This window comes from Littorina saxatilis, linkage group LG6, assembly GCF_037325665.1.
Source record: "Littorina saxatilis isolate snail1 linkage group LG6, US_GU_Lsax_2.0, whole genome shotgun sequence".
NCBI classification, from domain to species: domain Eukaryota; kingdom Metazoa; phylum Mollusca; class Gastropoda; order Littorinimorpha; family Littorinidae; genus Littorina; species Littorina saxatilis.
Genome location: NC_090250.1, coordinates 9771023 through 9796022, shown reverse-complemented (window position 1 = coordinate 9796022; position 25000 = coordinate 9771023). Strand labels below are relative to the sequence as shown.

At 44.4% G+C, this 25000-nt stretch overlaps 1 protein-coding gene across 1 annotated transcript in view; it reads left to right on the top strand.

Moving 5' to 3' along the window:
• Positions 1 to 2261: 2261 nt before the first annotated feature.
• Positions 2262 to 25000, top strand: part of LOC138969673 (uncharacterized) — a 32095-nt gene continuing 9356 nt past the window's right edge. Inside the window, exons 1-9 of the mRNA XM_070342532.1 lie at positions 2262 to 2422; positions 7174 to 7403; positions 8174 to 8290; positions 8803 to 8981; positions 10800 to 11000; positions 13003 to 13743; positions 14268 to 14594; positions 16915 to 17145; positions 17910 to 18002. Coding sequence (XP_070198633.1) covers positions 2400 to 2422; positions 7174 to 7403; positions 8174 to 8290; positions 8803 to 8981; positions 10800 to 11000; positions 13003 to 13743; positions 14268 to 14594; positions 16915 to 17145; positions 17910 to 18002 — 2142 coding nt within the window. The 5' untranslated portion in view covers positions 2262 to 2399. The remainder of the gene's footprint in view (positions 2423 to 7173; positions 7404 to 8173; positions 8291 to 8802; positions 8982 to 10799; positions 11001 to 13002; positions 13744 to 14267; positions 14595 to 16914; positions 17146 to 17909; positions 18003 to 25000) is intronic.

Here is a 25000-nt window from a genome sequence, read left to right as displayed (position 1 = left end):
AATAAACCATAGGTGCCTGACGGTTTTCATAAACACATGACTGCTTTGATTGAATAATTCGGTATGTGTATAGACCTGAATAACTTGCGTAAATTTTCGCAACAGTCTTTCTTGTCAGACCACTTGAGAAAGTCTCCTTGGTCGGAGGGAAAGGGGGTACAAATAATTGTGACCCTCCACGACGGTATGAATCGCATGTCACCTTTGCATGATTTTCATATTTTTACATTTTCATAAAGAGATTTTTATGCTCTATCCAGTGGTGAAAACCGTTTTAGAAAAGAGCGAAAACTGTTTGCGTTATAAGCCTGTGACTAAGGTGACCCTCACACTGTTACCAGACACTCCCCGGGCTTTTATTAAGCCCAGCGCAGAACCGCGCGAGGTGACATGCGACTCATTTCGTGGTGGAGGGTCACATATAACCTTTCCTTCTTCCTAGTTAATAATGCAGTCCTTCTCGATCATGATTGAGCTTGTAGCCTTTGGCCAAAAGTCTGTTGTGTACTCTGAAGTCCCCGATAACACCATAACCTTCCCTGGGACACATACCAACAATCAAATCCCTGATAACACCATAACCTTCCCTGGGACACATACCAACAATCAAATCCCTGATAACACCATAACCTTCCCTGGGACACATACCAACAATCAAATCCCTGATAACACCATAACCTTCCCTGGGACACATACCAACAATCAAATCCCTGATAACACCATAACCTTCCCTGGGACACATACCAACAATCAAATCCCTGATAACACCATAACCTTCCCTGGGACACATACCAACAATCAAATCCCTGATAACACCATAACCTTCCCTGGGACACATACCAACAATCAAATCCCTGATAACACCATAACCTTCCCTGGGACACATACCAACAATCAAATCCCTGACTGCTTCCTATGCACAGTTGTATGTTCGTTTATGCATACCTTTCTAGAAGTCACTGTTGTCATTCTTCCATAATCTAAACAACACAGTCAGACTGTGGGTGAGATGAACAAAGTTAAAAAAACAAAAATAAATTTTATCCTACATACGAGAGAGAGACACCCGTGAGATAATAATCGTTCAAATCACACGTGTGTATATCATGTAAATGAGGTCATGTCAAGCAAGTCTGGCAGGGACCTGTTTTTTCACTGCTTATGATGCCAAAGTTACCGAGACAAACGTCATTATAGAAACAAAAATTGCGCTCGCTAATTACCCTTGATGAATTATTAGAACTAACACGTCACGCCACACTTTCAGAGTGACGTTTCTTTGCTTTGACGTAATAGATTGCACGAGGCTTTAGAAGAGATCGAGGTTCCAAAACAAGCGTCTTCAATTTAGCTGCCTCGTCTGCAAGACATTTTCAGTAAAATACACGTAAGTACAGTATGTTGGATAAACAGAATACTACATGGCTTGCTGTGTCGTACCAGATTTACACCCGTTGCTTTTTCAAATAGTGAACAGCTCGCTTTCGCTCGCAGTTCAATATTTAAAAAAACAACTTGTGTAAATCTGGTACGACACAGCAAGCCATGTAGTATTCTCTATGTACTCACCAATACAAGGACAGCAGAATGCAATACTAAAACGAATTTTCGCTAATGGAAGCTTCCTCAGGACTAACAAACAAACACAAGGGAAGCATTCGTCCATATTAAACTGTTGAACATTTCCAAATCTGCAAAAACACAAAAAAACAAAAGAAAAGCAGTCAAGATGTTGATTTTTTGTGTTTGTCCAAAGTGGATGGGTAGTATTGCTCTATAAAGACGACTGTGCATAACGGTTATACAAAAAAGACTCTTTTCAATCAATCAATATGAGGCTTATATCGCGCGTATTCCGTGGGTACAGTTCTAAGCGCAGGGATTTATTTTTTTTATTTTTTATTTTTATTTTATGCAATTTATATCGCGCACATATTCAAGGCGCAGGGATATATGTATGCCGTGTGAGATGGAATTTTGTTTACACAATACATCACGCATTCCCATCGGCCAGCAGATCACAGCCATTTCGGCGCATATCCTACTTTTCACGGCCTATTATTCCAAGTCACACGGGTATTTTGGTGGACATTTTAATCTATGCCTATACAATTTTGCCAGGAAAGACCCTTTTGTCAATCGTGGGATCTTTAACGTGCACACCCCAATGTTGTTGTTACAGGAAGGACTGTGGTTTTATCGGACTACGGATTGCGGAACCCCTATATGTGTTTACTCTGAGGTCTCGCAAGCACCTTAGTCTTGTGTGTGGCAGAAAAAACAAACTGAAAAGAATTTGTCCTTGAGCCTCCGAGGATTAAAGTGAAGACTTTAGTATCATGCGATAATTAGTCACTTTTCGTCCGTGATAAATATAGTGCTCTGATTTGGCAAGGAAAATGTCGTGTTCTGCTTTTGTAAGGTATGTGGTTTTAGCCTGATTTAGAGTAGATTGCCGTTGTTGTTGTTGTTGTTGTTGTTGTTGTTGTTGTTGTTGTTGTTGATGTTGTTGTTGTTGTTGTTGTTTTTGTTGGTGGTGGTGGTGTTGTTGTTGGTGTTGTTGTTGTTGGTGTTGTTGTTGGTGGTGGTGGTGTTGTTGTTGTTGTTGTTGGTGGTGGTGTTCTTGTTGCTGTTTTTGTTGTTGTTGTTTTTGTTGTTGTTGTTGTAATTATTGTTGTTATTGTTGTTGTAGTAGTTGTTTTTGCTGTTTTTGTTGTTCCTGCTGCCGAATTTACCGATGTTGGTGGTTGTTGCTGCTTCTGTTGCCGTTCTTGATGGTTGTTAGCGTTGTTTTCGTTGTAATTGTCGTTGCTGTTGCTGTGATAGTGGTGATCAGCCATCCGTCGTTTGTCAAGCTAGAGTCGAACTGTTCAATTGATGAAGGTATTTTCGGATGAGACGAAAAACCGAGGTCCCTTTGTGTACACTACATTGGGGTGTGCACGTTAAAGATCCCACGATTGACAAAAAGGGTCTTTCCTGGCAAAAGTGTATAGGCATAGATAAAAATGTCCACCAAAATACCCGTGTGACTTGGAATAATAGGCCGTGAAAAGTAGGATATGCGCCGAAATGGCTGCGATCTGCTGGCCGATGTGAATGCGTGATGTATTGTGTAAAAAAATTCCATCTCACACGGCATAAATAAATCCCTGCGCCTTGAATATGTGCGCGATATAAATTGCATAAAATAAAAATTAAAAAAATTAAAAATAAATCCCTGCGCTTAGAACTGTACCCACGGAATACGCGCGATATAAGCCTCATATTGATTGATTGATTGATTGAGTAAGAAGTAGACCGCATGCCAGGAATCAAGTACACTCACACACAAGCACTCTCACACACAAGCACACTCACACACAAGCACTCTCACACACAAGCACACTCACACACAAGCACTCTCACACACTCACACACAAGCACTCTCACACACAAACACACTCACACACAAGCACACTCACACACAAGCACTTTCACACACAAGCACACTCACACACAAGCACACTCACACACAAGCACACTCACACACAAGCACTCTCACACACACACACACACACACAAGCACACTCACACACAAGCACACTCACACACAAGCACTCTCACACACAAGCACTCTCACACACAAGCACTCTCACACACAAGCACACTCACACACAAGCACTCTCACACACAAGCACACTCACACACAAGCACTCTCACACACAAGCACTCTCACACACAAGCACACTCACACACAAGCACACTCACACACAAGCACTCTCACACACAAGCACACTCACACACAAGCACTCTCACACACAAGCACTCTCACACACAAGCACACTCACACACAAGCACACTCACACACAAGCACTCTCACACACAAGCACTCTCACACACAAGCACACTCACACACAAGCACACTCACACACAAGCACTCTCACACACAAGCACTCTCACACACAAGCACTCTCACACACAAGCACTCTCACACACAAGCACACTCACACACAAGCACACTCACACACAAGCACTCTCACACACAAGCACACTCACACACAAGCACTCTCACACACAAGCACACTCACACACAAGCACACTCACACACAAGCACTCTCACACACAAGCACACTCACACACAAGCACACTCACACACAAGCACTCTCACACACAAGCACACTCACACACACGCACTCTCACACACAAGCACACTCACACACAAGCACACTCACACACAAGCACACTCACACACAAGCACTCTCACACACAAGCACACTCACACACAAGCACTCTCACACACAAGCACACTCACACACAAGCACACTCACACACAAGCACACTCACACACAAGCACACTCACACACAAGCACACTCACACACAAGCACTCTCACACACAAGCACTCTCACACACAAGCACACTCACACACAAGCACTCTCACACACAAGCACTCTCACACACAAGCACACTCACACACAAGCACTCTCACACACAAGCACACTCACACACAAGCACACTCACACACAAGCACTCTCACACACAAGCACTCTCACACACAAGCACTCTCACACACAAGCACTCTCACACACAAGCACACTCACACACAAGCACTCTCACACACAAGCACTCTCACACACAAGCACTCTCACACACAAGCACACTCACACACAAGCACTCTCACACACAAGCACACTCACACACAAGCACTCTCACACACAAGCACACTCACACACAAGCACACTCACACACAAGCACACTCACACACAAGCACACTCACACACAAGCACACTCACACACAAGCACACTCACACACAAGCACACTCACACACAAGCACACCTACGCTTACACATGCATGCCCACACTCATTCACGCACACTTGAACAGACGCAGCAACAACAACAACAACAACAAAACATTCACACTCTTACTGGAATGTCGTTTAACAGCATTACTAATGCCTCAAATGACTTACAAGTCCGTGTGTAATTTACGACATATGTTACGACAAACCACCAAAAGTGTGAAGGCAATGCGTTGAGGTGTTACTGAAATTACCCTATTTTGTCTCATTACCCACTAAAACGGCTTCAAAGCCATTGAAGGCTTCTGAGAAGAGTAACACTAACACGGTTCAACATGCCATGACGTCTTTGAGAGACAAGATAAGGGAACAAAACGTACTGTTTTGAATACAAATTTGATTGGTATTTTCCAATGACTTGCAACACTTTTAGTGTTTTAGCTTTTCTGATTTTTTGTCGATTTTAACGCGGGGACCATGGTTTTGTGAATTTAATTTTTTGGGGTGTCTGTGTTGTAAGTTCCACTGTATAGAAACTATCTTCTGTTAAATCAATCTGTTTGTTGAATATGGTAGGGGAATGAATGACCTTTCCAAATCAGTTCATTTTCCGGACATTCGCGTGTTTGGTTGTCGTGATCTGAGCTAAAGACGACTTGTTTTGACATTTGTGTGCAGTCGTAATTCAAGAAGAGATTTGTGTTAGATTAGAAATTCAATACTCTTCTCTGTGCGTTTACATGTGTTGGGGAAAGGTATAAAGGATCGGGAAGTGTTTTGTAATGATGTGTGTGTGTGTGTGTGTGTGTGTGTGTGTGTGTGTGTGTGTGTGTGAGAGAGTATGTGTGTGTGTGAGTATGTGTGTGTGTGTGTATGTGTATGTGTGTGTGTGTGTGTGTGTGTGTATGTGTGTGTGTGTGTGTGTGTGTGTGTGTGTGTGTGTGTGTGTGTGTTTGCGTGTGATCTATTGGGCTGTCTGTAATATTTCACTTAATAGTATACATACAGTACATCAAATATTGATAAATAATAACACAGTCGGTAAATATGATATTTATTTTACATGATTGGTTCTTAAATTGCTTCACCATTACGAAAATGTGTTTTTACTTTGCAAAATGCATAATATATGTGACCCTCCACCACGGAATGAGTCGCATGTCATCTTTGCATGATTTTCATATTTTTACATTTTTCTAAAGAGTTTTTTATGTTCTATCCAGTGGTGAAAACAGTTTTAGAAAAAAGCTGTTTGAGTTATAAGCCTGTGACTAAGGTGATCCTCACACTGTTACCAGACACTCCCCGGACTTTTATTAAGCCTAGCGCAGAACCGCGCGAGGTGACATGCGACTCATTTCGTGGTGGAGGGTCACATATCTCATTACATTCGGGAGAATGCGTATGATAATGAGACAAAGGAGATAACCGGCACTTGTTACGTGTCATAATAGTTATCTTGTACTTCCTTCTTGCCTTTAGCCTGATGACGGAGCTCGCGATCACTTTCACCAATTTGTTTTCTCAACGAACATTTAAGTATTCTATCGCCATTTTATTTTCTAAACGGACTTTCAAGTTTCAAAAGAAATGTTGTATTCTAGAAATGGAAAGACTTGTTTTGCTCATAGGAAATGCAGGGCCGGACTAGGCTAAGAGGAGGGGGGGGTTGCCAGTGGTGGTCCAGGGGGATGTTCCCCCTGGCGGGGTCAATGTGGGTGTCAGGGGGCGAAGCCCCCTGAAACTGAGATAGGAAAATGGTCGCTCCTTGCATGAAACGGCATAAAATAAACAATAATAAAAAATGTTTTAAATAAGTGAGGTACATGTTTAGGCTAGGGGGGGTTGCGCAACCCCTATAACCCCCCCGGTAGTCCAGCCCTGAACTACATAGCCACATTGTCGATGTAATTAACAAATTAGATTACTTACTTACTTAATTACTGACTGACTGACTGACTAACTGACTGACTGACTGACTGACTTACTAACTAACTAACCAACCAACTAAATAACTAACAAACTAACTCACCTATTGTTATTTTTGTTCTCTTGCTGTCTCTCTCTCTGTGTCTCTCTTTTTCTTTCACTCTCTCTCTCTCTCTCTCTCTCTCTCTCTCTCTCTCTCTCTCTCTCTCTCTCTCTCTCTCTCTGTCTCTTTCACTCACTCTCTCTATCTCTCTCTGTTTCTCTGTTTGTCTCTTTGTCGCTGTCTTTCTGTCTGTCTGTCTGTCTGTCTGTCTGTCTGTTTGTGTTTGTCTGTCTCCCTCCCTCTTTCCCTCCCTCCCTCTCTCTCTCCCTCTTTTACAGTCAATTTCAACATAGAGTTGGTAGTATTCTTGTGTTCGCAACCCATACAATCTACATACTAATTATACGTTTCTTGCAAGGTTCCACTTTGTGTTTTGCCTCGCCTTCGCTTCATTTCAAGCGACTTCCGGCGAAGACAGCCTCGTTTTGATTCCCGGCAACGTCACGATTGCCGCCATCTTTGGTGTAAACGATTTGCTGGACGACGAATGCGGACGGTATGACGTCACTCATCTGCAAGAAATCCAAGCAATCACGTGGTTTGTGCAGTCCCTCAATGACGTCAACTTCATCAACGGTGTCACGATTGGTGAGCTTGGTTATCGTTATCGTCCGACATCATCGTCATCATCATCATCATCATCATCATCATCATCATCATCATCATCATCATCATCATCATCATCATCATCATCATCATCATCGTTGTCGTTGTCATCGTTCTCGTCATCGGCGTTGTTTCGTTTGAATTCACCATCAAAAAGAACGTACTCGAAAATGCGTATTAAACTTTAATAAGAACATAATCACAATGAAATAATATCAAAGTTAGTATCACTCTTTGCCAACAAGCTAATTTACCCCCTCCCCCTTATGTCTTAATGTCCTTAATAGGTGTAGCGGGCAGAAATTTGTCCCTGGACTAACTTTCTCATTTTACATTTAGTCTCTGCGCATGTGCAAACATGGAAGATACATCTCACATCAGAGAACAAAGCGAGATGAAGATAACTATGGGACTGATAAGACAATGCAAGGTTGTGCGCATGTGCGGTGACCGACTGAGAAAACTGATTCAGGAGACACTTCTAACACTACGCAGTCCCTTTGATGTTTCTGTTGAATAGTGAACACTTATTAATCGCCCCTTCTCATCGGATCTCACGGCGATGTATATGTACACGCACGCACGCACGCACGCACGCACGCACGCACGCACGCAAACACACACACACCACCACCACCACACACACACACACACACACACACACACACACACACACACACACACACACACACACACACACTATCTGATCTGCTCGATGTACAAGATGTCTATAAATGCAAGACTGCATGCAGGACTGGAAGTGTACCGTACCTGCAAACGCTCCCAAATGGCAACAAATGCTGCCGTGAGGATTCTCAACAAGTACAGCGTTGTGACCAACATCTCTGAGGATTCTCCAATTCTGTTCGGTTCGTATATCATTCTTTTTCTTCCCCTTAAATGTCCAGTTTGTAAAGGACCGATTGGTTTCTTTCTTTTGATTTAATAATTCTCAGAACTTTGCGAAACTCAGATTTACTCTATTACACATGTCGTATGCATTTAGAGCGCTTACGTCAGATTTTGATTCAATGTCGAATATTACCAAACGCATAATATGCACATAAAATTATGTACTACGTATGAACAATATGTAAACATATCTAAATGCACATGCTGGGATTAAGACCCGTTGTCGGCCCACTTGCCATGGCATTTCAGGCATAGTTGTTTTTGTGTACGTGTGTTTCTTTTTAAGAATTATTAGTATGTATCTATGGAACAGGTTTACCATATAACATTGCTCCAGAAACAATGTAACACTAGCTCTTTATTGCATTATTGATCGATCTTGATAGAAATCGTGGTGGATGGATTCAGTGATACGTACGTCTGTACATATATTTTTGTTTCTTCTGTATCTACATTTTATTTTCTCCAGGCATTTTGGGACCAGATCGCACGGCAGAAGCAGTGTCGGTGTCGCATATGATTGGTTCTCTTCCTGACCACCAGCGCCCTCTGCAAATCAGTGGAGCATCTACGGGGGAACAACTCAGCGACAGAACTCTTTATCCAAACTTCTTCAGAGTTATCCCACCTGACCCCGTTCAAATCCAGGTATCGACTGAATATTGACCGTCTTTTTATCGAAATGTATAATGTTAGTGTTTGTTTCTGATCATCTGTTGTTTGTCACGTTTCCTCTTGTTAGTTCTAGAGATTAGAATTTAGGCGCTTAATTACTTCAGATAATGGCAAGATGGTCCTTCCCATATTATTTTGTTTGTTTGTTTGTTTGTTTGCTTAACGCCCAGCCGACCACGAAGGGCCATATCAGGGCGGTGCTGCTTTGACATTTAACGTGCGCCACACACAAGACAGAAGTCGCAGCACAGGCTTCATGTCTCACCCAGTCACATTATTCTGACACCGGACCAACCAGTCCTAGCACTAACCCCATAATGCCAGACGCCAGGCGGAGCAGCCACTAGATTGCCAATTTTAAAGTCTTAGGTATGACCCGGCCGGGGTTCGAACCCACGACCTCCCGATCACGGGGCGGACGCCTTACCACTAGGCCACCGTGCCGGTGGTCCTTCCCATATACACTACTGAAGAGACGATAAACAATACTAACCAACCATCCCATATACATAGTAACATTAACTGTAAACGTCTCATATACATAGTAACATTAACTGTAAACGTCTCATATACATAGTAACATTAACTGTAAACGTCTCACAACCATCCCATATACATAGTAACATTAACTGTAAACGTCTCATATACATAGTAACATTAACTGTAAACGTCTCACAACCATCCCATATACATAGTAACATTAACTGTAAACGTCTCACAACCATCCCATATACATAGTAACATTAACTGTAAACGTCTCATATACATAGTAACATTAACTGTAAACGTCTCATATACATAGTAACATTAACTGTAAACGTCTCACAACCATCCCATATACATAGTAACATTAACTGTAAACGTCTCATATACATAGTAACATTAACTGTAAACGTCTCACAACCATCCCATATACATAGTAACATTAACTGTAAACGTCTCATATACATAGTAACATTAACTGTAAACGTCTCACAACCATCCCATATATATACATAGTAACATTAACTGTAAACGTCTCATATACATAGTAACATTAACTGTAAACGTCTCAGAACTGTCCAGGCTTTTACATGGGATAGCACAATTCCTCCACTTGGTCACATACCAAAAACGAAAATCCTGTGCGCTCTCTGTGCATGCACGTTGGGTTTATTGTTAATATGAATTTCTTCGGAACAACCATTAGTGTTTTTGTAAGAAACCGATTCCTAAGCAAAATTTTCAACTGCCAGCACTCAGGGTGTTGATTTTTTTGGTATGCGTCCAAGTGGAGGGCTGGTGTTATCCCAAGTAAAAACCTTGACAGATCTGAGATGGTGACTCAAATTGTTTATTTTGTATTTATATGAAGTCTTATATCGCGCGCGTATCTCCAGACTAGGACTCAAGGCCCAGGGATCTATTTATGTAGTGTGAGATGGAATTTTTTACACAAAACATCACGCATTCACATCGACCAGCAGATCGCAGCCATTTCGGCGCATATCCTACTTTTCACGGCCTATTATTCCAAGTCACACGGGTATTTTGGTGGACATTTTTTATCTATGCCTATACAATTTTGCCAGGAAAGACCCTTTTGTCAATCGTGGGATCTTTAACGTGCACACCCCAATGTAGTTTACACACCAAAGAGCGTGCCTTTGAAGGCGGTCCTTTAATTGGGCCCGAAATCGAACCCACGAAGATTTCGCGAAGTCTTGTTACCGAAAACTCAGTGCTAAAGCTTCGAGCGGCCAGCTTCATGAAGTCGACTTCGCCCAGTTAAGGACAGGCTTAACATTTCAGGTGATGCTGGAGCTTTTGCTGGAACTAGAATGGAACTACTTCGCCATAGTCTACGACAACGACGACTACGGGCGGTCAGCAGCGACAGAGTTGCGCCGCCTGGCGGAAGGGAGACAACTGTGCATACCAGTGTTCGTTGGTCTCCCCCTTGATGCCGCGTCCTCCGACTTCGTGATAGCAGCTGGTTCTGTTGCGAGTCAGGTAACGGTTAAACCTATTTGACTGCTCGGAGAACTTGCGGCTATGTGTAGGACGTGTCACATAAACTCCACACTATCACCCAAACCTCTGTCACGGTGACCCTAGCCTTTTATTTATTGATCATTATTTTTTCTAAATCATCTACAGTCGGGGTAACACCCGGGAACATGCCCCTAATAGTCCGTGAGGGCGTTAAACAACATTTATCATCATCATCCCCCTCCCCTCCAAGGTACTGCTGATCAAACTTTGGACAACGTTTATCACGCATGGAGTTTAAATCGCCATAAACAAATTTAGTATTTTGACTTAGAAATTTGCTCCATCGCAAAATCCGTCTTTTCTCATTCAAGGGACGTAATCATTCAGTGTGTTTTCGAAGTAACCGAATTTTGGTATAAACCTCGATCGAATTTACATTATCACAAATCAGCTTCACTTGCAAGATCTTGGGATGCTTTTGTAACTGTTCATGTTGAAAATGGTGGGGAAGCATTCTGTCTGGAGTTTATTTTGGCAAAAGCCGGGTTGACAAACTACCTAGAGCCGCATGTTAGATCAGCGTACCGTATCGAGAGACCTTACTACCGGATAAACAGTACCAGCAATGCAGTTTATCCCGGATTTAAGTCTCTAAACTTGACTCTTGCATATCGACCTTGCACGCTTTCGTTCTATGCTTTTCTTTGTCTTTGTTTCCCTTTTTTTTTTTTTTTTTTTGGGGGGGGGGGGGTTGGGGAGTGCTTGCTGCTTTGTCTCCTTTGTCTCCCTTTTTATCTCAAAATGGCCGCGTCGATGTTTTTCTTCTGAACCCCATGTAAATAAAACACATCTATACAGTTATTTCCGTAATTTAAATGGTAACTTAAATGAATTGGTATATGATAACAAGAGCAAGTTCAGCAAATCTAGAGATTTAAATTGCAGTAGAAAAACGTCCCTTAATTTACAAAGCAAAAGTTGATAATAATAATAACAAGTCGCGTAAGGCGAAAATACAACATTTAGTCAAGTAGCTGTCGAACTCACAGAATGAAACGGAACGCAATGCAATTTTTCAGCAACACCGTATACTCGTAGCATCGTCAGTCCACCGCTCATGGCAAAGGCAGTGAAATTGACAAGAAGAGCGGGGTAGTACTTGCGCTGAGAAGGATAGCACACTTTTCTGTACCTATCTTCTTTTTAACTTTCTGAGCGTGTTTTTAATCCAAACATATCATATCTATATGTTTTTGGAATCAGGAACCGACAAGAAATAAGATGAAGGTGTTTTTAAATTGATTTGGACAATTTAATTTTGATAATAATTTTTTTATTTTTAATTTTCAGAGCTTGTTTTTAATCCAAATATAACATATTTATATGTTTTTGTAATCAGAAAATAATGGAAAATAAGATGAACGTAAATTTGAATCGTTTTATAAAAAAAATAATTTTTTTTAACAATTTTCAGATTTTTAATGACCAAAGTCATTAATTAATTTTTAAGCCACCAAACTGAAATGCAATACCGAAGTCCGGGCTTCGTCGAAGATTACTTGACCAAAATTTCAACCAATTTGGTTGAAAAATGAGAGCGTGACAGTGCCGCCTCAACTTTCACGAAAAGCCGGATATGACATCATCAAAGACATTTATCAAAAAAACGAAAAAAAAACGTTCGGGGATATCAATCCCAGGAACTCTCATGGAAAATTTCATAAAGATCGGTCCAGTAGTTTGGTCTTAATCGCTCTACACACACGCACGCACACACACACACACATACACACACACACACACACACACACACACACACACACACATACACCACGACCCTCGTTTCGATTCCCCCTCTATGTTAATACATTTAGTCAAAACTAGACTAAATGTAATAAAGCATAGTATATCCATGGTTAAACCCTGCCCAAAGCGCTCTACGGTCATTGGCGGAAGCAACAACAACATAACACAATTTACAATGCAAAAACAACATATTAACCTCACCGTTCTTGTGCAGATAAGCAGCTCAGCGGACAGCGGGGTGGTGAGGGGAATGGTGGTGTTCGGAGGCAGGACGAGCATCAAGAAGCTGCTGCAGACCCTAGAAGAGCAAGCCAAGTTCGTGCAGCTGATCCTCAGCGAGGCCGTTGGCTTTCAAACCAGCGTTCTGTCTCCCGCCACGAACACTGTAGCCAGAGGATCTCTCGTTACTTCTCCTCCTTATATTTCTCTCCCTGAGTTCGCCTCCTACTGGAACGAACTGTGGACTGACCGAGCCAAGTTTGACACCGCCGCTTACAAAACCCCGTGGCTGATGGGGTACTTTGATGAAATCAAGTCGTCGTGCAACACACCCAACACTTGCTGGGACGACAACCTCAACGTCCGGAATGAGCAGAAAGTTCTTGAAGGTCAAAGCGGTCAGGCGAAGTACAGCCTCTATTTGGGTTACCAGGTCAAGGCCGCGGCCGTCATGGCAACACTTCTGAAGCGTGTCCATAGTGACAAATGCGGGTCGTCGTCTCAAGGGGTGTGTCCAGAATTGAAGAAGAGCATCACGGGACGCGTAGAAGTTCAGAAAACTCTGGAGAGAATGGAGTTTAATTTCAGTCAGCTTGCGTCCGTTTCTCTCTCTCTGAGCAACCTGTCATCTGTTCGGTTCGACTCCAAGGGCGAAGTTTCTGTGATGAACGGTGACACGGGTTATGGTGTGTATAACGTGCAGCGAACAGTGTCTGGTGGCTATACCTTCAAAAAGGTCAGTGCTGTGTGTGCGTGTGTGAATTTGTGTGTGTGTGTGTGTGTGTGTGTGTGTGTGTGTGTGTGTGTGTGTTTGTGTGTGTGTGTGTGTCTGTGTGTGTGTCTGTTTAATTGTTTGTGTATGTGTGTGTGTCTGTGTGTGTGTATGTGTGTGTGTGTGTGTGTGTGTGTGTGTGTGTGTCTGTGTGTGTGTATGTGTGTTTGTGTGTGTGTGTGTTTAATTTTTTTATTCATTTGTTTTTACCACGGAGAAGATTATGAAGTTCAAAATGTTCCGCTGTCGACAGGTGGAAACTATTGATGATCGCGTATTCGGAACCGTCGATACATCTGTTAAAAAAATGTTGATTTATTGTCTTTTGATTGCAATGTGTAGATTTGCTTGGACTTTTGTTTTGGCAATTTTGAAGTTTGAATCAATATTACATTAACAGCAAGTCCTCTGATTGTGTTTGAAGGACATCTAAAACACCTCGAGAATTTCAGTAACAATTTGTTTTAAGAACCCTTCCTCTGTTACAGGTGGGGACTTACTCTTCAGGCGATCTTACCATCAACAAACCAGCAACAACATTCTATCACGACAACGGCACGACTCTGACGTGGAACCAGCTTCAGCCAGCGCAGTGTGACGTCAACCACAATTGCGTACAATGCGAGCGTGACGTCAGCAACAGCGATGTCTACATCGAAGGCGATTTTTACGTCATCGCCATAGTTCCTGTCCACGCCAAGAACCCGGATGACCTATTGAAGTGCGGCGAGATCAAAGGAGTCGTGGGAGCGGACCTGGCTCAAGCCGTTATTTATGCCGTGCAGGATGTTAACAAAAAGAATGGAGAATTTAGAGTGAGTTTATTTTTTCAAAGTATTTGCAAAGAAGATACATTTATTTGTGTGGATATTAACGAAAAGGCCGGAGAATTTAGGGTGAGGTTTCTTTTTTCTTACTTTGGAAGGAAGTGAAATTTATTCCCCCCTCTGCTTCTTTACCTCTGTAAACTTGTAGAGCTAGTTATTTTTCGATAATGACCCAGCAACCAAACAAATAACGAGCCAGCAACAGCCTGAATCCTCGATAGTGCAATGGGTTGAGAAGCTGTTCTGTTTCGGTACTACTTTTGCGACTGAAAAGTTCCGAACGCTCTACACGTACGTACGAAGTATACATCTCTGGAGCAAACAATACAAACATACCGCCTTTAAATTAACAACTACAGGCCTGAACACATGAATCTCCATATAAAATCCATGAGTTCGGTTGTTTTCTGAATCTAGATCTGCCGTGCACAAACGTTCTTCACAAGCAAATTTCCAAGGCAAGTAACTCATACTTTGTCTAGCGACAAGAGTAGTGTCCCTTCCTTTCACTCAGTTTCTTCGACAACACTGACTGCAATCCGACGGTCAGTTTTCAACAATATTTCATTTTATAAACAGATCACACGCAACCAAATGCACACATCTCATCAATTTAAACAACATAAAGCGGTTTCATACACTATTGAACTTCATACAGTAATTAACGTTGGAACACGGGTGCAAAAGTTCGTCTGCTAGTCCCATTTGACAAAAGAACATTATCCTAAGCGATACTAAAACATAAACAGAACACACAATATCTGCCTTTACCGCCACAGCAGAATAACAGCATATCTGTGTACTTGATTTTAGTCCAAAACAGGGAAACTGACAAGAAGTGTTGACAGAATGGAATGATTTGCACGGAACTATACAACCGCGCATTAATCGATCGCCTGCGCAGGTTGACTGGTTGAGTGATTCGGATTCGATCAAACTTTCGCACAAAAACTCCTGTTTTCTTTGAATAACTGAAGAAAGGAGGAATAAAGAGGTTACACACCTCGTCTCAGTGATTATTAAAAATAATGGTCGAAGTTGGCGGATCATGAAAAATGCGAGCTGCTGAAGCTCGCATTTTTCATGATCCGCCAACTTCGACCATTATTGTTAATAATCACTGAGACTCGGCATGTAACCTCTACGTATTTGTGTGTCTTTTTGCCCTCCACTCCGTATGTATTGGTTTGTGGGGGCTGGCTATCAGTGTTTCTACTCGACCGTCTGTCCGTCGGTCTGTTTGACTTACTCTCTATCTTTTTTTTCTGTCTGTCAATCTGCCCGCCCTTCTCCCCCCCCCCCCTCCCCCCCTCCCCCTCTTGGTGATTGCGCTATTTTGTTGTTGTGTGTATGTGTTTAGGTAAGGGGGCGGGGAGGAGGGAGAGCTGTTGTTGTTGTTGTTGTTGTTGTTGTTGTTGTTGTTGTTGTTGTTGTTGTTGTTGTTGTCCAAACTGGTATTAACTTACAAGTACGAATCCCGGCTCTGGCAGAAATCTGCCACTCTGCTTAGCGAACCAGTGAAACTATGTGTAAGACGTTAATTTAACTTATGTTTTTCGTGGGAAAAACAGCCAAGGTTTGTATGACTGGTTGCAGGCCATTGTCAATGCCAGTCGGATAACTTCATCCCTGTCAATGTCTCACTTACATTTTAAGAACACGTTAGCTCAATCAAGCAATACACCTTACGTCCGCAGTATGAGCGCACTCCTAAGGAAAAGAAAGAAGCCTGCAGACATTTTATTCTCGTTATTCTCGTGTGTGTGTGTGTGTGTGTGTGTGTGTGTGTGTGTGTGTGTGTGTGTGTGTGTGTGTGTGTGTATGTGCGCTTGTGTGAGGTTGGGTGTGTGTCAAAATGTGTTGTGCAATATGGCATGAACATCTTTTCAAATTTGTTGTTAACAATTACAGCTTTGTATTCCATGTTTATTATTTTTTACGAAGTAATTATAGTAAAATAGTCTTATGTTTCTTATTTGTTCGACCCTCTTAGGATTATGGAGTTTTATGCACTGCCTTTTATAGTTAACTAAACTTTTGTATTTGAAATAGCCCATTGCAGTTGGTGTAGGCTTTAAGCTTATTTTAATCGTTTGTCCAGTATTTAATTTAATTCTCTATTTTTGTATGAACTCAAATGTTTAGTGTTCTTAGTATGTCTTGCTAGGCTAAGTTCTATTTAATCAGAGTATGTGTGCGTGTGCTTATACCTAGTGATATTGTAAAGCGCATAATTATAGTGCTTTTAGTTATGCGCTATAGAAATCTCCTTAATAAATAAATAAATGAATATTTCTCTGTTCACCAGAACATCTTGAAAGGAAGAAAAGTGGGTCTGGTCGGTATCAGCTCGTGTGGCAGCAGTCTCCTCGTAGAGCAACGACTCCTGGACTTCTTCTCCGGACGACTGAAGCTTCCTGATGGTAGAAACAGCAGCGCTTTGTTGGATCACGTGATGGGGGTCGTGGGGGCGTTCTACAGCTCCAACAGCATTGCTGCTTCGGACACACTGACTACCCTGGGTAGACCCTATGTGCAGGTGTGTGGATGTTGTGGCGTTTGTGGCATAGCTTAATTACCAAAATTGCTTGGAACCTGTCTTGCCCGATGATGTTAAAATGGGAATGACGTCATGATTGTGATCGGGGTCGTAGAGGCGTTCTGCAGTTCCCACAGCATTGCTGCTTCCGACACGATGACTACCCTGGGTAGACCCTACGTGTAGGTATGTGGGTGTTGTCGTTTGTGGCATAGCTTACCAAGACTATTTGGTACCTGTCTCGCCCGGTGAAGTTAAATTGGGAATGACGTCATGATTGTGATCGGGGTCGCAGGGGCGTTCTACAGTTCCAACAGCATTGCTGCTTCTGACACGATGACTACCCTGAGTAGACCCTATGTACAGGTATGTGGATATTGGCCTTTGTGGCATTGTTGACCAAGACTACTTGGTACCTGTCTCGCCCGATGATGACGTTATGATGACGTCGTGACGGGAATGACGTCATGTTTGCTTGTAAGCTAGGAAGGACGTCAAGGACGTGAGTCGGGACGTCCAATGAAGACTTATTATATATAGATGGCTTGCTGACAGTCTGACTGGCAAACTGAATGAATGAATGAGTAATTGAATGAATGTCAGAATGAAAGAATGGAATGAAAGAACAAAACCAGAACTCACAGATTCACAGAGAAACTGTGACGTAAAGTATCTAAACCAGACAACTTTTTCATAGCCACACAGGGACCATGCATACTTTACACATTCTGCTTACCGTTCTGTGCGCTTGTGACGTCATACAGGTCAGCGCTGCGTCGACCAATCCAGACTTGAAGGACAGGGGACGCCACCCGTACTTCATGCGTCTGGTACCGTCTGATGACAAGCAAGCTCAGGTGAGAACCGTGTTCTTAGTCCATACGGTATTAATGATTTACGACACTTATACATGCACAACCATACGGCGACCCTACGATAATTGTGTACTGCTTTTAATGTTTTAATTTTTTACAATTTTTTTTCATTTTTTTTTCTTTACTGCTGATATGTTGGAAGTCACCGAGACAAACGGCCTTTTCTAAATTCTTTGTCACTTCCTCGGGAGAGATGCAGAAGAAGTAACAGCATTTTTACACGACGTCATTATTCACGTTATGACGTTTTTAAAAACATTGTTTTTGCTTTTGAGATTTCACGTCGAGAGTGAGGTAGCTGTGGGTTTTTTTGTGTATTGTATCGATATCGTATGTCTTTGAAGGCACACTCTTTCCCGAGAAAACACTTCGGCTCGCAGTCTCAGATATGGCCAGGATTTCACATGAGGTATAGGATTATCCCTCCACTTGGTCACATACCAAAAATCTACACGCTGACTGCTTGCTGCATGCAGCGAAGTGAACTATTTGAATGATTACATTTCTGTAGTGGCCTGCGAAACTAATTCATAAAAAAATGTCAACCTCGCACAGAGACCATCCAGACTGTCAATTGTTGGTATGGGACCAAGTGGAGGTTGGGTTTCTCTCGTGTGAAAGCACAGAGACCATCCAGACTGTCAATTGTTGGTATGGGACCAAGTGGAGGTTGGGTTTCTCTCGTGTGAAAGCACAGAGACCATCCAGACTGTCAATTGTTGGTATGGGACCAAGTGGAGGTTGGGTTTCTCTCGTGTGAAAGCACAGAGACCATCCAGACTGTCAATTGTTGGTATGGGACCAAGTGGAGGTTGGGTTTCTCTCGTGTGAAAGCACAGAGACCATCCAGACTGTCAATTGTTGGTATGGGACCAAGTGGAGGTTGGGTTTCTCTCGTGTGAAAGCACAGAGACCATCCAGACTGTCAATTGTTGGTATGGGACCAAGTGGAGGTTGGGTTTCTCTCGTGTGAAAGCACAGAGACCATCCAGACTGTCAATTGTTGGTATGGGACCAAGTGGAGGTTGGGTTTCTCTCGTGTGAAAGCACAGAGACCATCCAGACTGTCAATTGTTGGTATGGGACCAAGTGGAGGTTGGGTTTCTCTCGTGTGAAAGCACAGAGACCATCCAGACTGTCAATTGTTGGTATGGGACCAAGTGGAGGTTGGGTTTCTCTCGTGTGAAAGCACAGAGACCATCCAGACTGTCAATTGTTGGTATGGGACCAAGTGGAGGTTGGGTTTCTCTCGTGTGAAAGCACAGAGACCATCCAGACTGTCAATTGTTGGTATGGGACCAAGTGGAGGTTGGGTTTCTCTCGTGTGAAAGCACAGAGACCATCCAGACTGTCAATTGTTGGTATGGGACCAAGTGGAGGTTGGGTTTCTCTCGTGTGAAAGCACAGAGACCATCCAGACTGTCAATTGTTGGTATGGGACCAAGTGGAGGTTGGGTTTCTCTCGTGTGAAAGCACAGAGACCATCCAGGCTGTTAATTTTTGGTATGGGACCAAGTGGAGGTTGGGTTTCTCTCGTGTGAAAGCCTGGGCAGGTCTGAGACGGTGTTCCGATCTAAAAGGTAAACATTGGTTCTCATGGATAACTGAAATCACGATTTGAAAAAAAGGTGTTTTGCATCCAAAGAAAAACAAATCGTTCGATGAGACTGTTTCCGCTTTATACTTATCGTGTTGTCTAAGGGAGGTAACTTTTTCAGACCTGGCAGCCTTGAAGCGTGAAGAAACACTTTGTTATTTCCCTTCCCACACACAGAACTCGTATGACTGGCTCGTTTCATTCTAAACCGAGAAAAGTTGAGGCATTCCAATCCCAAGGGCGAATAAAAATAGAAAATGAGCGAGGGAATGAACTAACAAAGGGAAGCTCTCCTTTGACCGTTCGTCGCCACGTGTTCTTGGGTCTGCCTCTCAGGTTATATGTTCGCGCCTTGGTGGTTGTCTCAATAGAAAAAAGTCAAACAGAGAGAGCTGCTATGCTATGGCCTATGTTCGCCTCAGTGAACTCATGACCAACTGCTGTGCTATGGCCTATGTTCGCCTCAGTGAACTCATGACCAACTGCTGTGCTATGGCCTATGTTCGCCTCAGTGAACTCATGACCAACTGCTGTGCTATGGCCTATGTTCGCCTCAGTGAACTCATGACCAACTGCTGTGCTATGGCCTATGTTCGCCTCAGTGAACTCATGACCAACTGCTGTGCTATGGCCTATGTTCGCCTCAGTGAACTCATGACCAACTGCTGTGCTATGGCCTATGTTCGCCTCAGTGAACTCATGACCAACTGCTGTGCTATGGCCTATGTTCGCCTCAGTGAACTCATGACCAACTGCTGTGCTATGGCCTATGTTCGCCTCAGTGAACTCATGACCAACTGCTATGCTGTGGCCTATGTTCGCCTCAGTGAACTCATGACCAACTGCTATGCTGTGGCCTATGTTCGCCTCAGTGAACTCATGACCAACTGCTGTGCTATGGCCTATGTTCGCCTCAGTGAACTCATGACCAACTGCTATGCTATGGCCTATGTTCGCCTCAGTGAACTCATGACCAACTGCTATGCTATGGCCTATGTTCGCCTCAGTGAACTCATGACCAACTGCTATGCTATGGCCTATGTTCGCCTCAGTGAACTCATGACCAACTGCTGTGCTATGGCCTATGTTCGCCTCAGTGAACTCATGACCAACTGCTATGCTATGGCCTATGTTCGCCTCAGTGAACTCATGACCAACTGCTATGCTATGGCCTATGTTCGCCTCAGTGAACTCATGACCAACTGCTGTGCTATGGCCTATGTTCGCCTCAGTGAACTCATGACCAACTGCTGTGCTATGGCCTATGTTCGCCTCAGTGAACTCATGACCAACTGCTGTGCTATGGCCTATGTTCGCCTCAGTAAACTCATGACCAACTGCTGTGCTATGGCCTATGTTCGCCTCAGTGAACTCATGACCAACTGCTGTGCTATGGCCTATGTTCGCCTCAGTGAACTCATGACCAACTGCTGTGCTATGGCCTATGTTCGCCTCAGTGAACTCATGACCAACTGCTGTGCTGTGGCCTATGTTCGCCTCAGTGAACTCATGACCAACTGCTGTGCTGTGGCCTATGTTCGCCTCAGTGAACTCATGACCAACTGCTGTGCTATGGCCTATGTTCGCCTCAGTGAACTCATGACCAACTGCTGTGCTATGGCCTATGTTCGCCTCAGTGAACTCATGACCAACTGCTGTGCTATGGCCTATGTTCGCCTCAGTGAACTCATGACCAACTGCTGTGCTGTGGCCTATGTTCGCCTCAGTGAACTCATGACCAACTGCTGTGCTATGGCCTATGTTCGCCTCAGTGAACTCATGACCAACTGCTGTGCTATGGCCTATGTTCGCCTCAGTGAACTCATGACCAACTGCTGTGCTGTGGCCTATGTTCGCCTCAGTGAACTCATGACCAACTGCTGTGCTGTGGCCTATGTTCGCCTCAGTGAACTCATGACCAACTGCTGTGCTGTGGCCTATGTTCGCCTCAGTGAACTCATGACCAACTGCTGTGCTGTGGCCTATGTTCGCCTCAGTGAACTCATGACCAACTGCTGTGCTGTGGCCTATGTTCGCCTCAGTGAACTCATGACCAACTGCTGTGCTATGGCCTATGTTCGCCTCAGTGAACTCATGACCAACTGCTGTGCTGTGGCCTATGTTCGCCTCAGTGAACTCATGACCAACTGCTGTGCTGTGGCCTATGTTCGCCTCAGTGAACTCATGACCAACTGCTATGCTGTGGCCTATGTTCGCCTCAGTGAACTCATGACCAACTGCTGTGCTATGGCCTATGTTCGCCTCAGTGAACTCATGACCAACTGCTGTGCTGTGGCCTATGTTCGCCTCAGTGAACTCATGACCAACTGCTGTGCTGTGGCCTATGTTCGCCTCAGTGAACTCATGACCAACTGCTGTGCTGTGGCCTATGTTCGCCTCAGTGAACTCATGACCAACTGCTGTGCTATGGCCTATGTTCGCCTCAGTGAACTCATGACCAACTGCTGTGCTGTGGCCTATGTTCGCCTCAGTGAACTCATGACCAACTGCTGTGCTGTGGCCTATGTTCGCCTCAGTGAACTCATGACCAACTGCTGTGCTGTGGCCTATGTTCGCCTCAGTGAACTCATGACCAACTGCTGTGCTGTGGCCTATGTTCGCCTCAGTGAACTCATGACCAACTGCTGTGCTGTGGCCTATGTTCGCCTCAGTGAACTCATGACCAACTGCTGTGCTGTGGCCTATGTTCGCCTCAGTGAACTCATGACCAACTGCTGTGCTATGGCCTATGTTCGCCTCAGTGAACTCATGACCAACTGCTATGCTGTGGCCTATGTTCGCCTCAGTGAACTCATGACCAACTGCTATGCTATGGCCTATGTTCGCCTCAGTGAACTCATGACCAACTGCTGTGCTATGGCCTATGTTCGCCTCAGTGAACTCATGACCAACTGCTGTGCTGTGGCCTATGTTCGCCTCAGTGAACTCATGACCAACTGCTGTGCTGTGGCCTATGTTCGCCTCAGTGAACTCATGACCAACTGCTATGCTATGGCCTATGTTCGCCTCAGTGAACTCATGACCAACTGCTGTGCTATGGCCTATGTTCGCCTCAGTGAACTCATGACCAACTGCTGTGCTGTGGCCTATGTTCGCCTCAGTGAACTCATGACCAACTGCTATGCTATGGCCTATGTTCGCCTCAGTGAACTCATGACCAACTGCTGTGCTATGGCCTATGTTCGCCTCAGTGAACTCATGACCAACTGCTGTGCTATGGCCTATGTTCGCCTCAGTGAACTCATGACCAACTGCTGTGCTATGGCCTATGTTCGCCTCAGTGAACTCATGACCAACTGCTGTGCTATGGCCTATGTTCGCCTCAGTGAACTCATGACCAACTGCTGTGCTATGGCCTATGTTCGCCTCAGTGAACTCATGACCAACTGCTGTGCTGTGGCCTATGTTCGCCTCAGTGAACTCATGACCAACTGCTATGCTATGGCCTATGTTCGCCTCAGTGAACTCATGACCAACTGCTGTGCTATGGCCTATGTTCGCCTCAGTGAACTCATGACCAACTGCTGTGCTGTGGCCTATGTTCGCCTCAGTGAACTCATGACCAACTGCTGTGCTATGGCCTATGTTCGCCTCAGTGAACTCATGACCAACTGCTGTGCTATGGCCTATGTTCGCCTCAGTGAACTCATGACCAACTGCTGTGCTATGGCCTATGTTCGCCTCAGTGAACTCATGACCAACTGCTGTGCTATGGCCTATGTTCGCCTCAGTGAACTCATGACCAACTGCTGTGCTATGGCCTATGTTCGCCTCAGTGAACTCATGACCAACTGCTATGCTATGGCCTATGTTCGCCTCAGTGAACTCATGACCAACTGCTGTGCTATGGCCTATGTTCGCCTCAGTGAACTCATGACCAACTGCTATGCTATGGCCTATGTTCGCCTCAGTGAACTCATGACCAACTGCTATGCTATGGCCTATGTTCGCCTCAGTGAACTCATGACCAACTGCTGTGCTATGGCCTATGTTCGCCTCAGTGAACTCATGACCAACTGCTGTGCTGTGGCCTATGTTCGCCTCAGTGAACTCATGACCAACTGCTATGCTGTGGCCTATGTTCGCCTCAGTGAACTCATGACCAACTGCTGTGCTATGGCCTATGTTCGCCTCAGTGAACTCATGACCAACTGCTATGCTATGGCCTATGTTCGCCTCAGTGAACTCATGACCAACTGCTATGCTATGGCCTATGTTCGCCTCAGTGAACTCATGACCAACTGCTGTGCTATGGCCTATGTTCGCCTCAGTGAACTCATGACCAACTGCTGTGCTGTGGCCTATGTTCGCCTCAGTGAACTCATGACCAACTGCTATGCTGTGGCCTATGTTCGCCTCAGTGAACTCATGACCAACTGCTATGCTATGGCCTATGTTCGCCTCAGTGAACTCATGACCAACTGCTGTGCTATGGCCTATGTTCGCCTCAGTGAACTCATGACCAACTGCTGTGCTGTGGCCTATGTTCGCCTCAGTGAACTCATGACCAACTGCTATGCTATGGCCTATGTTCGCCTCAGTGAACTCATGACCAACTGCTGTGCTATGGCCTATGTTCGCCTCAGTGAACTCATGACCAACTGCTGTGCTATGGCCTATGTTCGCCTCAGTGAACTCATGACCAACTGCTGTGCTGTGGCCTATGTTCGCCTCAGTGAACTCATGACCAACTGCTATGCTATGGCCTATGTTCGCCTCAGTGAACTCATGACCAACTGCTGTGCTATGGCCTATGTTCGCCTCAGTGAACTCATGACCAACTGCTGTGCTGTGGCCTATGTTCGCCTCAGTGAACTCATGACCAACTGCTATGCTGTGGCCTATGTTCGCCTCAGTGAACTCATGACCAACTGCTGTGCTATGGCCTATGTTCGCCTCAGTGAACTCATGACCAACTGCTGTGCTGTGGCCTATGTTCGCCTCAGTGAACTCATGACCAACTGCTGTGCTATGGCCTATGTTCGCCTCAGTGAACTCATGACCAACTGCTGTGCTGTGGCCTATGTTCGCCTCAGTGAACTCATGACCAACTGCTGTGCTGTGGCCTATGTTCGCCTCAGTGAACTCATGACCAACTGCTGTGCTATGGCCTATGTTCGCCTCAGTGAACTCATGACCAACTGCTGTGCTGTGGCCTATGTTCGCCTCAGTGAACTCATGACCAACTGCTGTGCTGTGGCCTATGTTCGCCTCAGTGAACTCATGACCAACTGCTGTGCTGTGGCCTATGTTCGCCTCAGTGAACTCATGACCAACTGCTGTGCTATGGCCTATGTTCGCCTCAGTGAACTCATGACCAACTGCTATGCTGTGGCCTATGTTCGCCTCAGTGAACTCATGA